General features: G+C 43.6%; 1 protein-coding gene across 4 annotated transcripts in view; it reads left to right on the forward strand.

Annotated features, from left to right (window-relative positions):
* LOC145349855 (diacylglycerol kinase beta-like) overlaps positions 1-16,535 on the forward strand; it is a 534,763-nt gene that overhangs the window by 141,490 nt on the left and 376,738 nt on the right. For 3 of the 4 annotated variants that reach the window (XM_080198449.1, XM_080198452.1, XM_080198450.1), the window contains exon 4: positions 6,465-6,485. The exons of the other annotated variant lie outside the window; for it this stretch is intronic. In XM_080198449.1, coding sequence (XP_080054575.1) covers positions 6,465-6,485 — 21 coding nt within the window. The remainder of the gene's footprint in view (positions 1-6,464; positions 6,486-16,535) is intronic. 4 annotated transcript variants of the gene reach the window in all.

The raw sequence follows: 16,535 nt of genomic DNA on the forward strand, positions 1-16,535 counted from the left end.
CAAGGACACCTATGTCGGATTCCTATTTATTGACTACAGTTCAGCCTTCAACACCATTATTTCCACAAAACTCATCTGGACCTCGGCACTTCCCTCTGCAATTGGATCCTGAACTTCCTAACCCACAGACCACAATCAGTAAGGATCGGCAACAACACCTCCTCCACGATCATCCTCAACACCAGTGCCCCACAAGGCTGTGTTCTCAGCCCCCTACTACGCTCCATATACACGCGTGACCATGTGGCCAAATTCTCCAATTCGATTTTCAGGTTTGCTGACGAAACCACCATAATGGGTCAGATCTCAAACAATGACGAGACAGAGTACAGGAATGAGAGACAGAATCTGGTGAACTGGTGCGGCAGCAATAATTTCTCCCTCAATGTCAACAAAACAAAGGAGATTGTCATCGACTTAGGAAGCTGAAAGAGAACATGACCCTGTCTACATCAACTTGGACAAAGTAGAAACAGCTTCAAGTTTTTAGGCGTCCCGATCACCAACAACCTGTTCTGGTCCCCCCCCCCCCATGCCAACAATATAGTTAAGAAAGTCCACCCACGCCTCTACTTTCTCAGAAGGCTAAAGAAATTTGTCATGTCAGCTACAATGCTCACCAGCTTTTACAGATGCGTCATATAAAGTATTCCTTTTGATTGTATCACAGCTTGGTATGGCTCTTGCTTTGCCCAAGACTGCAAGGAATTACAAAAGATTGTGAATGTAGCTCAATCCATCACACAAACCAGCCTCCCATCCATTGACTGTGTCTACACTTCCTGCTGCCTCGGCAAAACAGCCAGCATAGTTAAGAGCCCCACGCACCCCAGACATTCTCTCTTCCATCTTCTTCAGTCAGGAAAAAGATACAAAAGTCGGAGATCACATTCCAACTGACTCAAAACAGCTTCTTCCCTGCTGCTTTCAGAGTTTTGAATGAACTTACCTTGCATTAAGTTGATCTTTCTGTATGCCCCAGCTATGACTGTAACACTACATTCTGCACTCTCTTGTTTCCTTCTCTATGAATGGTTTGTCTGTATAGCGTGCAAGAAACAATATTTTTCAGTGTATGTTAATACATGTGGCAATAAAGTCAAAGGGTCATGTGATAATGTGGTTAATGGAAGGGAACGGCTTTCAGTTCTGGTGGGCTTTGCTTAAGACAGAGGTCTATCAACTCTGAAACTCAAAACCTCTATGAAAGCTTCAAGATTGTCTGCACTCGTTATAGCAAGTATGCTTATACTTTCAATAACTGTATTTTAATTTAATTTTAAGTCTGTAAGAGATGTTGCTTATTTGGAACTGAAACAGTGATAACTTAGAAATTGGAGTTGTTTCCTTTCATTTTTAAATATTGTCCAATTGTTAATGGTTACGCTGTTTCATTTTGTTAGAGTTGTAGTTAAATTGTGTTATGAATAAAGCTTGTTTTGAAACGATCTCTAACTTGTCAGTGAAATTATTCCTAGAGTGAAGCATCCTTTCCTCACCTTTATGCCAAAATAAAGGAAGAGTTGTAGCTTAATTTATCTTAATAGTACCTTAGGGTTCAGGTCTTGGGCCCTAATGCTGCACAGGATTTCTATGGCTTTGCATCAGTTTGTATCCTTTTACTGTGACAGGGCAAAGTGAACCTAATAACAAATCGTGAATCAAATTTTGTTTTTGTATTTGTATGATAAAAGTATGTCTCGGGGCAGTGGATCAGGGTTGGCGGGAGGAGGATAGAAAGGATTTTTTCGGATTCAAATTGGCCTATTAATGGTATCGTAAAGACATGGTGAAACTGAGAACAAGGTTGGACATAAATGTTCCAGAGTAGTTAACAATCAAAAAGGCAGGCAGCATGGAAAATGAGGCCGAGGTGCCATGGTAATAAAAAATTATATAGGACCAGAGGGCCAGGACTTAGGATCAGTTTGGATGGAGATTAGGGCTAATGAGGGTCATAAAATGTGAGTGAGAGTAGATTATAAGCCTCTAACAGTAGCTATACCATGGACAGGATGTTAAATGAGAAATAATTGGAATTTTAGACAAAGGCATTTTAGTAATAATTGGACACGTTAACCTTCCTATAACATGGATCACTGGAGTTGCCTGAGGTGTTCTGGGAGTTGAATTTGTGGAATATTTTTGATGACAATTTCGTAGAGCAAATGTTGTAGAGCTAACTAGGGACAAAAGCTGTTTTATGTCTAGTATTGTGTAAATGAGACAAGGGTAATTAGTAATCACAGAATAAAAGATCCTCTGAGAGAAGAAATGTTCCTTGTACAAATTGAAGCCTGTATTAAGTTTCAGAACAAATTATCCAGTCCAATTTAGGAACCTTAAACAGAACCAATTATATAGGTGTGTGGGGAAAGCCATCCAAATTTGATTAGATAAATGAACTAATATCTGTGGTAAATAGACAGTGGTAAACATTTATTGCAATGATTAAAATTTTTCAATCAAAATACATTCCACCATAAAACACAACCTCTGCAAGTTACCTACAAGGGAAATCAAGGATAGTAATTAATTAAAGGAACTAGCTTATAATGTCGTGAAGAATGGTAGTAAGCCTGAGATGTGGGAGAGTTGTAGAAACCAGTAAAAGGTGACCCAAAATTTTAAAAATAGTATGAGAGTAAAACTAATGGCGAAAAACTGCAGCAGGCGACGGTGCAGAGGGACCTCGGGGTCCTTGTGCATGAGTCGCAAAAACCCAGCTTGCAGGTGCAGCAGGTGGTCAGGAAGGCGAATGGGATGCTGGCCTTCATAGCGAGGGGGATTGAATATAAAAGTAGGGAGGTCTTGCTGCAGCTGTATAGGGCATTGGTGAGGCCGCAGCTGGAGTACTGTGTGCAGTTTTGGGCGCCGCACCTGCGCAAGGATATTTTGGCCCTGGAGGGAGTGCAGAGGAGGTTTACTAGGCTGATACCGGAGTTGAGGGGATTGAGCTATGAGGAGAGGCTGAATAAACTAGGCTTGTACTCGTTAGAGTTTAGAAGAATGAGGGGAGATCTCATTGAGACGTATAAGATGATGAATGGGATGGATAGGATAGAGGTGGAGAGACTCTTCCCGCTCAAAAAAGACAGTAGGACTAGGGGGCACAGCCTCAAGATAAAGGGGAGGCGGTTTAGAACGGAGTTGAGGAGGAACTTCTTCACTCAAAGGGTGGTGAATCTCTGGAATTCTCTGCCCGTTGAAGTGGTGGAGGCTGCCTCGCTAAATATTTTTAAGAAGCGGGTTGATGGGTTCTTGATAAGAGAGGGGATTAAGGGTTATGGGGAGAGGGCGGGAAAGTGGAACTGAGCCACAACAGATCAGCCATGATCTTATTGAATGGCGGGGCAGGCTCGAAGGGCTAGATGGCCTACTCCTGCTCCTATTTCTTATGTTCTTATGTTCTTATGAAATTAAGAGTTCTTTGTCCCGATGCCCAAAGCACTCATGACAAAATAATGAAGTAGCAGCACAAGCAAAAATAAATAGATTATTAGAGCTTTTATAACTATATAAAAGAAGAGCAACTAAAAATGAGTGTTTGCTTGGAGGCAGAGTCAGGAGGAATAATAATGGGGAATGAGGAAATGGCAGAGATATTAACTATGCATTTTGTGTTCATCTTCACAGTAGTAGAGACAAATTGCATCCCAGAAATGAAGCGTAACCAAGGTTATAATAAGAGTGAGAAACTTGAATAAGTAATATTGCCTGGACACAGTAGGTAGGAGACAACTGGCGGACAGGTTGAGAATCAGATGGTACCCATTTAAGGCGAATGGCAAAAGAACCAAAGGTTACATGAGGAAAAGCTTTCTCGTGTAATGAGTGATTAGTATATGAAGGTCACTACCTGGAAGTTTGATGGAGCCAGGTTCAACTGTGGCATTCAAAAGGGAATTGGATAATTATCTGAAGGCGAAGAAAACCACAAGGGTTGCTGTGAAAGGTCAGGGGAGTAGAGAAGGAGATGGAGGGTGGAATGGCTTCATTTTGTGCTGTAACCATTTGATGATTCCATGTTATCAGCAAAGAAAAAGTATTTAAGAGGTGAATCATCAGGTCCTGAAGGCTTACATTTTGGAGTTCGAACAAAGAACAACACAGCACGGGAAACAGGCCCTTCGGCCCAACGAGCCCGCGCCGCCGTTTTAAAATTGAGTGCCCTCCCCTACCCATGCCCTTTGTCTACACCTATTGGGGAAGATTGAGGGAAGACTAATTTAGGGACAATTTGTTACACCAATCAGCCTAAGAGCACGTTTTTGGGGTGTGGGAGGAAACCGGAGCACCCAGAGAAAACCCACGCAAGCATGAGTAGAATGTGCAAACTCCCACAGACACCGGCCCAAATCCATGTATCTGCACAGCAAACAGTGATAGTCACTGAGCTGTCGTGTTGCCCGTCAGATGGTCCAGTTTAAGCGTACACTAACAATGTGAAGCTCTAGGCAACTCTCGAAGCAACATCCAAGAGCAGCCATCGCACGACCCACTGTGTGTATCCCCCTTGTTGGTCAACAAGGCGGTTCTAACAGAATTTGCTGTAGAGATGGCAATTTGCTTGTTACGAGTTAACTATGAAATTCCCTAATTTAAAATCAATCCTAGTGGATTGGATGTTAGCAAGTGTAACACCGCTGTTCAATGAAGCAAGTAAAAGCAAAGCAGGGACTGGCGGAACAGTTAGCCCGACATGGGTCATCAGGAAACATGGGAATCTATTATTAAGGAAGTTTTAATAATGCAGTTAGAAAATCATGGTGTGATTACAGGGCCAACTTGATTTTATGAAAGGAAAATCATTTGACAAATTAAATGGTGTTTTTGTTTCAGACTGAGATTGTTTTCTGGTCTGTCAGGGGTCCCTAGGCTATGAGGGAGCAGACTGGTTGAGGCAGAAGTTATAGTCATATGAATGACGGGGTAGGCTCAAGGCATTGTGTGCTCTATTCTGACTCTTTTTTTCTCGTGATCTTTCTAGCTGTTGCAGTGGACATGTTTGTTGCTTGATGTAGTACAAATTAAGGAAGGTTTGGTTCCTGGTAGAGAACTTCAGCCAGATAGGTGATGGGGGTGTCAGAGTTAAACATAATGGAATGCTCAATATCCCCGTCTCTGTCAAGTGACCTGTGCATAGACCTTGTAAGGAGAAAGATCAAAATTGAATTCAGTAGCCTTACAGCCGAAATTGCGTTTCTCGTCTCTTTTGAGACTCTTCTTTTGAATAATGGTCTTTTGAGGCAAAGTTTCTTTTTTTAAAGATGTGGATCTTTTGTGAAACGTTGAACTAATTATTAGGTGTTGCCTTAAAGGGACTATAATGCTGTTTAAAATTAATGGGCAGAACTTTCTGCTCACTTACATTGCAGTGGGACCAGAAAACTCCTCCAGCAAATGGAGATTTGGATGAGCGCCAAACTCTTTGTCCTCACTTGCTGCGATGGCAGGAAGCGAACAGTCATAAAATTCCAGCCAATGTGAGGGTAAAATTAGAACAAGTCAGAAGAGTCTTTTGGTTGCTGCAGTGTCAGCCCTGGCTCAGTTGATAGCTTGCTTGCTTTTGAGTGTGTAAGTTGCAGGCTCATGTGCTAAGACTTGAGCACAACAATCAAATTTGGCATAAGAACATAAGAAATAGGAACAGGAGTAGGCCATCTAGCCCTTCGAGCCTGCCCCGCCATTCAATAAGATCATGGCTGATCTGAAGTGGATCAGTTCCACTTTCCGCTTTCTCCCCATAACCTTTAATTCCCTTGTCTATCAGAAATCTATCTACCTGTGACTTAAATATATTCAATGAGGTAGCCTCCACCACTTCATTGGGCAGAGAATTCCAGAGATTCACCATTCCAATGTAGTGCTGAAGAAGTGCTACCCTTTCGAAGATGCTGTCCTTTGGATGAAATGTTAAAATGAGATGATATTTTTCCCTCAATCAGCATCACAAGAACCAGATTATCTGCTCATTATCACATTGTTGTTTGTGGGAGTTTGATGTGCTAAATTGGCTGCCACATTTCCTACATTACAAGCTCTGAGTGCACTTCAAAGATATTTCATTGACTGTAAAACATTTTTGGGCTCTGTGTCTTGGTGTAAATGCAAGTCCTTCTAATCTTTCATTTTCATTTTATGTGTACATGAAGAAAAGCAACAATGCATCAACTGAAGGCATTGCGTGTATAAACAAGATTTTTGCCAAATACTATTCGGGGTGAGAGTGTCCTTTGAAGAAACAAAGGGTGATGGATGCGCCATTTCTCATAAGTAAAACATAGTCCTCCTTTCCTCCCCTGGTCGGCACAAATCTGTGCGGGTACAATGAAATTAATTCTGGAAAAGAATCACTTCTTTCAGCAACTTCTATTATTTTGCAAATCTTTCTATTACTGTTCAATAACCTATTTCTTCCTTCATTTCTTTCTGTCTGTCCTTCAATTCACCCAACTCTGCAGAAGCAAGATATTCTAAATCAAGTAAGCCTGTTACTTTTATCTTCTCTGTTTGCTGCCTACATTTTACCTTTCACGTTGCATATAATCTCGCAACCTTTTTGTGAAGTTTTACAAAGATTTCAGTGCCATCAGTTTGAAACTATATTGGGAATTAGTCATTGAATCTGAAAGGCATGACGTCACCTGTAGTCCATATGCCTTCCTAACTCTTTAATCATTGATTTCAATTTCAGCCTTATGACAGCATGGCATATTTGAGATTAATGGATGATCAGTAGAACAGCTCCGTATTAGCTATTTTTTCAATTATGAACTGATGTTTTGATGCAATTTGTGCTGTTAACTCAATTGGACAAACAGAAATAACATTGAAGCCTTTACGTGGATTGACAACTGCAGAAACTCAGGACGTGAGGAAATTGTTAATGCAGGACTTGATTCCTACTCAAGCTGGAAAAAAAATGAATGGTGCATGCTTAAGAAATGCATTTATCTTGTGTTTCATTTGTTCAATATTGAAATAGGTTTGGATTTTGTTATATTGGCAGGGGCCTCGGACTGTGGGGCACTCCTACAGGAGACTGACCAGAATCAGCTACCCTTCAGGCACTCGCACAGTCCCCGTTGGGTTTTCCCCGTGATTGAGAATCCCCGCAGCAGTAGCAGTCCCACCCACCGAGGGCTTCCAGCCAGTCAAAGGCTGCCGGCTCTTCTTTGCCATCAGATAGGGTAATGGCTGCTGGAGGTAATACACCCACCAGAGTGCCAAGATCATCATTTGGGGGGGGGGCCAGAACAAAAGTGAGTAAAATTGGGATGGGGATCATGTTGAGCAGATGGTTAACCTTTAGCACTCCCTTACTCCACTGACCCCACCCCATTCCGGCAACTCGCCCCTCCCTTGATCAGGCCTGGAGTGTCTAATTACAAGGCAACCCCTCTCACCTCCACAGGCTAAAGGTCCATGGGTGTGGGAAAGAATAATATCCCCGTGTTCCTGTTCACCTTCTGACCTAATCAGAGGGAAGTTTTACCACAGCTGGGCATGGAATGCCTCCTGAGATTAGGTGGACCTGGCTGCCATTTACCCCACTGGGTTGAATCCAACCCATTAGGTGAGAGTTTCTGATCTCGTCAAAGGCTGATACCAGGTGCGAAAAGTGCCCTTGAGGCACCGATGGCAGTGGCGGGTTTTCTCTGTCGTGTAATGTGAGACTATGATGAAAAAGGCGGCAGGCAGGAGTTACGTGTTGTGTCACGGGCAGGTGGCCTCTGATCCGCCATACAATCAGCAAATCGAAAATCCAGGCTCCATATTCACAGGCCTCTTTGGCACACAGTAAGCACACCAGCAAATAAACTTCCCTCAGGAGCATCTCTCGTATCTGCCTGACATCCTCTGGCACCACCTCAGTGTCACCCTCTCCCGCCTCAGCGCTGCACTCAGCTCTGAACTCCCCTGGTAGTGCTGCTCACCTGGAGAGGTGATGACCTTGTGGCATTATCCCTATTGATCCAGAAACACTGTTAATTTTCTGGATCTGGGTTCGAATCCTACCCAGACAGATGGTTGAATTTGAATTCAATAAAAAAGTATCTGGAATTAACAATCTACTGATGACCATAAAACCATTGTCAGAGGGGATCGCGTCAGCTCAAAGGAGACAAGGCACTCTCTTCCCCACCACATTTCCTGCAGGCATTGCTGGCATCTGCAGTCTCATGGGCCAAGACCACCACCTCGCTCACCTCACTCACTTATCTACTTCTCCCCAAAGATTGTACTGTCCTTTCTTGTTGGGAGTTAGGAGTGTTAGAAATGACTTATGCGAAGAGGCAGGAAGGACCACATATGTGAAGGGCTAACTACGAGGCAAGGGTGCAAGAGTGAACAATAAGATGAGTGTGAGTGAGAAATTTGGCTTTCCTGTTGGGGATTTGAAGGAGTGCCTGAAGAGGAATGAATGGAGGTGTGTTGTTCAGAGGAGTGTCGTGCAGAAGAATGCTGGGACAGTCAGGATTATGGGCTTGGCATCTGAAACTGTTACAATGCTGACTTTCCTGGCCCTCTTGAGTTTGTTGGTCTTTTGAGGTACATTGTCTCCTGGTTGAAGGGACCACCATTTTGCTTCTGACTTCCTTGGCCTCTTCAATCCATGTCTGCTTGGTTGTAAAGACTGTACTCTTCCTCCCATCACTGGGGACACATCACCTTCCCACAGTTCCTCAGCCCCTGCACCAGGACCGTCAGGTAGGGGTGAGAAACCTGGGCAGTAACATCCTAGGTCTTCTCTCTGTTTCTCTGCTTGCTTTAATTTCATGAACCCCGGTCCAATTGAGCCATTCTAACACATGCTGGAACCCCTTTTATAAGAAATCCTTTTTTTGACAGACCTAATGTCATCCTGCCTACCCCCTCAGTTCCAGAGTTATATCTATCAATGAGTTCCGAATTGACTGCCACTAAAGTCTCCTGACCTGCTGTGCTAATAAAAACCAGCACAGCAGGATGGGAGAATCGCCCCCAGCAAATCTGAAAAATGAGAAAGAATGGGGTATGATTATTGAACATTTATGGAAAGTTTCTACTTGCTGTGATGTTGAAATCTATAAAGTTACTAAAGTATGAGGACATACTGGAATATGACTACAAGAAAACATTCTAATTGTATATGTTCTGCCATTCACACATTCTGATCACTTGATGGATGCTTTTAGCACCTTTCTTAGCTTTCATCATCGCCATTTACATTCTTTTTGCCCAATTACAGCCCACCACCCTCCTACCCTCGGAGTGTAAATCTTGTTTGATTTTCCTTCTCTTCAGCTGTAAGGTCACCCAGACTCAAAACATTGGCTCTATTCTCTCAAACCTGATGCATTTCTCCAGCATTTTCTGTTTTTGTTCCAGATTCCAGCATCCGCAGTATTTTGCTTTCATTTTGTATAGAATACTGGTGATGTCCCACTTAGAATATTTTGGTCCTTTTCTGAAATATTATAAATGGTTCAGGAGAGGGTCTCTTTTTTTTTAAGAAGTTTTAATTGGCACCAGGGAAAGGGATGGTGCACTTATTCCAGTTGAAGAAGAGAAGTGTGAAATATTAGATTCAGTAAGCATAATGAGAGAGATAGTAGTAGAGGGACTGACACCCTTGACGGTGGATAAGTCAGCAGGGCCAGATGGATTGTATCGCAGGATGTTGAAGGCAGCTGGGGAGGAAATAGTGGGTGCTTTCTTCCACACCTTACTACATGTGCAATCCTAAGGGATTGGTGGGTTAATGAACATTGTACCATTATTTAAAAAGTGTGTGAGGAATAGGCCAGAAAACTATAAACTGGTCAGTCTGACTTTGATGGACAAATGAGGATTAATTGTGAGAGATAGGATAAACTCACTGAGAAGGGCACAGACTGATCAGGGATAGTTAGCATGGTTTTGTCAAAGATAGACTGTGTCTTACTAATTTAGTCAGAGTTTTGAGAAAGTAACAAGAAATATTGATGTGGGTAGTGCGTCAGATGTTGTCTACATGGCTTTTAATTAGGCATTTGACAAGGTTCCACATGGCAGATTGGTCACAGAAGTAAAAGCCCGTGAGATACAGGGAAAGGTGACAAGTTGGATCTGAAATTGGCTCGTTGACAGGAAACAAAGATTGATACATATTTTTGCGAATGGAAAGCAGTTCCCAGTGATGTTTCACTGGGCTCAGTGTTGGGTTCCTTGCTGTTTGTGAAATATGTTAGTGATTTAGAATCAAATGTGGGAGGCATGATTGGGGAATTTGCACGCAGCACAAAAATTAGTCTTGTAGTTGATAGTGAAGAGGAGAGTTGTGAACTCCAAAATGATATCAATGTTTTAGTTGAATGGGTAGAGGTAGTGAGAGAGGTTGGGCATGCATGTCCACAGGTCCCTGAAGTTGGCAGGGCAGGTGGATATGATGATAAAGAAAGCACATGGAATGCTTTCCTTTATTAGATGAGGTGTAGAACACAAAAGCAGGGATTTAATAGTGGAGTTGAATAAAATGCTGGTTAGGCCAGAGTGTACAGTTATGGTTGCTGCATTATGAAGGACATAATTGCGCTGGAGAGAGAGAGAGAGCAGAGGAGATTTACAAGAATTTTGCCAGGGCTGGAAAATTACAACGATGAGGAAAGATTGGATAGGCTGGGGTTGTTCTCCTTGGAATTGAGGAAGCTGAGGGGTGACATGGTTGAGGTATGCAAGATTATGAGGGACTTGGATATTAACAGGGGTGTCCTGCTTTTTCCTAGAGAAGAGATCAATTAATAGATTTAAGGGGATTGGAAGGGACGTAAGAAAAAACATCTTCACCCAGATGAGGATGGGTGTTTGGAATTCACTGCCTGGTTTGATGGTGATGGCAGAAACCATCAACTCATTTAAAAGGTACCAGGATCTGCACCTGACATGCTGTAACCTGCTAGACTACAGTTGTTGGGAGGTTGGATTGGAATGGGCAGTTCATTTTATTGTCTTCTTCACCCTGCATAGACACGACGGGCTGAATGGCCTCTTTCTGCACTGTAACTCACACGGGCGGCATGGTAGCACAATGGTTAGCACTGCTGCCTTGCAGGGATCTGGGTTCGATTCCCAGCTTGAGTCACTGTCTGTGTGGAATCTGCATGTTCTCCCCATGTCTGCGTGTGTTTGCTCCCACAGTCCAAAAGACGTGCTGGTTCAGTGCATTGGCCATTCTAAATTCTCCCTCAGTGCACCCAAGCAGTGTGGTAACTAGGGGATTTTCACAGTAACTTAGTTGCTGTGTTAATGTAAGCCTACTTGTGACACTAATAAATAAACATATAATCATGTTCACTTTCTACCTGACCTTGCAATGGACAACCTGGGCTAGCCAATGGGCCACGTGAGTAGCCCTCCTTCACCCCGATGAGCAACACAGTTGAAATTAGGCTTGTTCAATAACCATCGGCCCATGAACAAGATTAAATGCATTTAATGCACACCAAATATATCGTAGCAAGTTATGGAAAAGGATGTGAGGCAACCTGTTTCTACTATCTCCCAGGCATCACATCACCACCCTCTGGGTAAGAAGGTTTCTCCTCACATCCCCCCCCCCCCTAAATCTTCCTCACCTTGAATCTATGTCCCATTGTGACTGACCCTTCAATCTGCTCCTTATCCACTCTGTCCATGTCCATGCCCTCCAAGCCTGCACTGACCATGCTGCCCAACTGAACTAAACCCTCCCTACCCTTCCGGGGGCCATATCCCTCTCTTCCCATCATATTCATGTATTTGTGTTTGTCATAGCAGACTAGCAGGGGGCAATTCTCCCAAGAGTGCCGAATTCGCGGGAAATCGCGATTGCTTTTTCAGTGAGAGTTCAGACTCGAATCTCCCACAGTCTGCGACCACTGCAGTGGTCACAATCGTGAATATCATTTGAATATCATTAAGAACTTGGGACCGAGGCCTATTCTCACCAGAGTCTGACAGTTCTGGGCCTCTGCGCATGTGCAGTGGCCCTGAACTGTCAGCTTGTACTTTGCTGTCCCGCTCAATCACTGGCCAGCCTGGGACCCCCCCCCCCCCCACCCCCCACAGTGCTGCCCCTCCAAACTACTCCCCCAAGGCCTGATTGTGGCCCCCACCAGCATTTCCCAGCCAGCGACCCCCCCCCCCCCACCCCCATCCCCCTCCACCCCTCCATCCCAGAGCACACCAATCTCCAGCCCCCCCTCCCCAGCAGTGACAATACCCCCCCCCCCACCCACCCTAGAAAATTCCAAATCTCACCGAAGGTTGACTCCCACCCCCCAGACCAGCCTCTACTGATCCCAATGGTAGAGTAGCAGCAGGACCTTCCCCCCCCGCCACCCCACCCCACCAATCACCCCTCAGCCCCACTCCCTCAGCACTGCCCCATGCCCATGGGCAGTGCTAGGGTGCCCCATTGCCTAGGAGGTACAGCTTTCACCATCACCTGACCTCCTGGAGGGGGTGGGTGCTCCGATTGCGCCCCACCCCCCCCTCAATCCAGTGGGGTCTTCCACTCGTTCCCTGGAAGAGGGGAGCTACTCTAGACCCCCGCTGGTTTGAATTTGTGCTGGCAGGGTGGGAGATGTTTTCGGGCCTAGAGACATCAGTCCCGGGTCTGATAATGACATTTAAACGACGTTAAAATAAGATCAAAATTACCTGCTGATCCAGTGTGGTCCCGACCGCACCAGATATCCAGCGCCGGGAGATGCACGCACATCGGGAACGCGCTCGCGATTCTCCCAGCCCCGACGCACTAAAACACTAGCACGTCTGAATGGGGGAATCTCCCCATGTTCTCCAATGGCCAGATCTTCCTTATGAAATGTAGTTCCCTTTGAGTTTGCTCTTTGTCGTCCACAGGGTCATTAGTAGATCTTCAGGGAAAGCAAGGCACAAGTGCAGAGGAGGTTTACTAGGCTGATGCCGGAGTTGAGGGGGTTGAGCTATGAGGAGAGGCTGAATAAACTAGGCTTGTACTCGTTAGAGTTTAGAAGAATGAGGGGAGATCTCATTGAGACGTATAAGATGATGAATGGGATGGATAGGATAGAGGCGGAAAGACTCTTCCCGCTCAGAAAGGACAGTAGGACTAGGGGGCACAGCCTCAAGATAAAGGGGGGGCGGTTTAGAACGGAGTTGAGGAGGAACTTCTTCACTCAAAGGGTGGTGAATCTCTGGAATTCTCTGCCCGTTGAAGTGGTGGAGGCTGCCTCGCTAAATATTTTTAAGACGCGGGTTGACGGGTTTTTGATAAGAGAGGGGATTAAGGGTTATGGGGAGAGGGCGGGAAAGTGGAACTGAGCAGTGACAGATCAGCCATGATCTTATTGAATGGCGGGGCAGGCCCGAAGGGCTGGATGGCCTACTCCTGCTCCTATTTCTTATGTTCTTATGTTTCTTCAGTACAGCTGGATTAGCTCATTTTACTGAGGTCAGAGACAGACGTGGCTTTAGTCATTTTGAAAAGGTCATTGTCCAGTTTTAAAGTTTTAGGGTATAGTTATATATCTGTTAAACTAGGTTTCGATTTTCATGGAAATTTATTTCTTGTTGATCACAATTTACTTGTTATAAGTCATACGTGTCTTAGCTTTCAACTTAACCTGTAAGTGGAATATAATCATGTTCACTTTCTACCTGGCCTTGCAATGGACAACCTGGGCTAGTTAATGGGCCACGTGAGTAGCCCTCCTTCACCCCAATGAGCAACACGGTTGAAATCAGGCTTGTTCAATAACCATCACCCCGTGAATAAGATTAGATGCATTTAATGCACACCAAATATATCGTAGCGAGTTATAGAAAATAATTCATTTTTTTATTAATAAAGCTATCGTCGACTTCAAATGGAAAAAGCAAAAGAAATATTTATGCTTTGAGTATGGAGTGCCTGCACAGCTCTCTCAGCCAGTATTGTGTGTAATCAGCATGTATCTCATTTCATTTGCCTGTGCTTTACATGCAAGTTGCTTTGAGAAAATAAATTACACGAACAGAAGGCAGTGGAACGTGGCAACCCTGTGTGTGGGCAACAATCAACAAAATGTTTCTTGACCTGGGTGGGCTGCATGTGGCCCATGGATTTGTCATCATGAAGCTTGATTTGTCATATTAAATATAAGTTCGCTCCATAAGGCGTGTAACTGAAATGGAAGTAACCTTCCAGGTTGGTTCTTGACATTTACTGATTAGTTGGTGTCAGCTGGAGTGGAGATGCTGTAAAATCAGTGTTTAATTGGACAGCGAGGCAAATTAAACTAGGTTTCCGCCTCCTCGTTATTATTCAGTCAACCTGAGTCGGAGCTGTGAGAGTGTGAACATCAGACAAAAGCAAGCTTCAGTTTTCAGACGTTAAAACGTTCGTTATTGATTTTCTAGAGTGTTATTGCCATTCATGAATTGTACCCCAGATGAGTCATAAACTTCAAGAGAAGAAACAAAAGCAAAGAAGTAATTTTAACAAAGTTATGCAGGAAGAGCTGTGCATGTACAGGTGTGGGGCATCGAATCTGGCAACCTCAGAACCGAATCCGCGCTGGATTTCAGATCTTGTCAAGTTTCACAGAATTGTTACAACGTTCAATGATTATCTTAATTCAATCAATGCACAAAAAAAAATCAACTGCATATGTTTCTTGGTATTCAAGTTTGAAGGAAGAATGCACAGTAGTGAAGAAATAACATTTGGGAAATATTAAACGGTAAGGTAAGTAAGGCTGATAGGTCAGAATGGGCAGATCAGGCCACACAGGGTCATGTGGGGTCAAAGGTCGTCAAGGTGCAGGGAAAGACCACACAAAGCTGATAAATAGACTGGCGTGTCGTGTAGCACCTGGTTTGAAATTCTACGTATTTAATACGCCTATAATTTGCTGCTTACAAAAATGTCTCCTTTTAGAACTACTTTAGTTTTTGGACTGCTCCAGTTGTCAGATAGTCAGATTTGAGACACTTTCCCTAGAAATACAAAAACACACACAAGATACAGAAGCAGGTGTAGGTCACCAGCTCCTTCAAGCCTGTCCCGCCATTCAATATGATCGTAGCTGATCTATGCCAGGTTCATTTCCTTTTCTGTGCCGTTTTCCCCATGGCCCTCTATTCCTCGATCTATCAAATATTTATCCACCTCCGCTTTGAACACTTATAATGATCTAGCCTCCACTACTCCTGTGGGGCAGAGAATTCCCTAGACTCACCACCCTCTGCGAGAAAAAAATTCTATGCACCTCAGCTTGTGTATCTTTGCTTTTCACAGATTTTAATTGCAAGTGGGTACATTTGAAGCTAACCTCAGATACTGGGATTAATCCAGGATTTCAACTAAAGTAAAAACCTACTTGAACTGCAATATTATTGGCTTTGATTTCACAGTGGTATGCGTTATAAAGGAGTATACTGCATTAGCAGCAAGCTAAATAAGTAGTCAGATGGAAAATAACATGAGAAAATATTGTTTTCCACTTCAGTAGGGAAAACAAATGTGGCATATTTCTTAAATGGTGAGATTGAGAAGTGTTGATGTCTGAGGGGACTTGAGTGCTCGAGTGTCTTTGCTCATGAATCACCTAAAGTTAACATGCAGGAACAGCAAGCAATTAGGAAGGCAAGTTTTACGTTGACCTTTATCCCTAGAGGATTTGAGTGCAGGAGTAAAAAAGTCTTGCTGCAATTGTAGAGAGCCTTGGAGAGATTGCATCTGGAACACTATATACAGCTTTGGTTTCCTTGCCAAAGGAAGGGTTTACTAGAGGGAGTGCAATGAAGGTTCATTAAATTAACTCCTGAGATGGCAGAATTGTCCTATGAGGAGCGATTGTGGAGACTGTGCCTATGTTCTTCAGAGTTTAGGTGATCATTTTGAAACATGCAGTCTTCTTACAGGACTTGATAGCTTAGTTGCAGGAAAGGCATTTCTCCTGGTTGTGGTAGTCTAGAATGAGGGGACACTCTCTCACAATAACAGGTAGGCCATTTAGGAATGAGATAAGGAGTAATGCCTTCACTCTCTAGAGGGTGGTGAATCTTTGGAACTCTCTTGCCCTGAGAGCTCAGTCATTGAGAATGTTCAAGACAGAAGTGATAGATTTCTAGATATTAAAGACATCAGGGGATATGGGGGAAGTGTAGGAAAATGGCTTTGAGGTTGAAGAACAGCCACAATCTAGTTGAAGAGTGGAGCAGGCTCAACGGGCTAAATGGCCTACTCCTGCTCCTATTTCCTATGTTCCTAGGTAATGTTAAAAAGGGGCTTAAAAATGCATTGAAAGATCGGGAGAATGATATAGACCACGATTCTCCGGCCTCTCTCTCTCTTAGGTAGAACATAGAATTTAGCCCATAGCATCTTAAGATTGTGCTGTTGTTTTCCAGTCTTGTACGTGATTTTTTTTAAAAAAAGCATATGTACAATTTTGAATGTATTCTTTGGAATGCTTCTAATTTGAAGTTTTGGAACATCATCGTATATTTTTAACTTCCAGATTCGGAGTGTTGCATGCATTTTATAAGCATTACTTTCAAAT

This window comes from Carcharhinus amblyrhynchos, chromosome 11, assembly GCF_965287045.1.
Source record: "Carcharhinus amblyrhynchos chromosome 11, sCarAmb.v2.hapA, whole genome shotgun sequence".
Classification (NCBI taxonomy): Eukaryota; Metazoa; Chordata; class Chondrichthyes; order Carcharhiniformes; family Carcharhinidae; genus Carcharhinus; species Carcharhinus amblyrhynchos.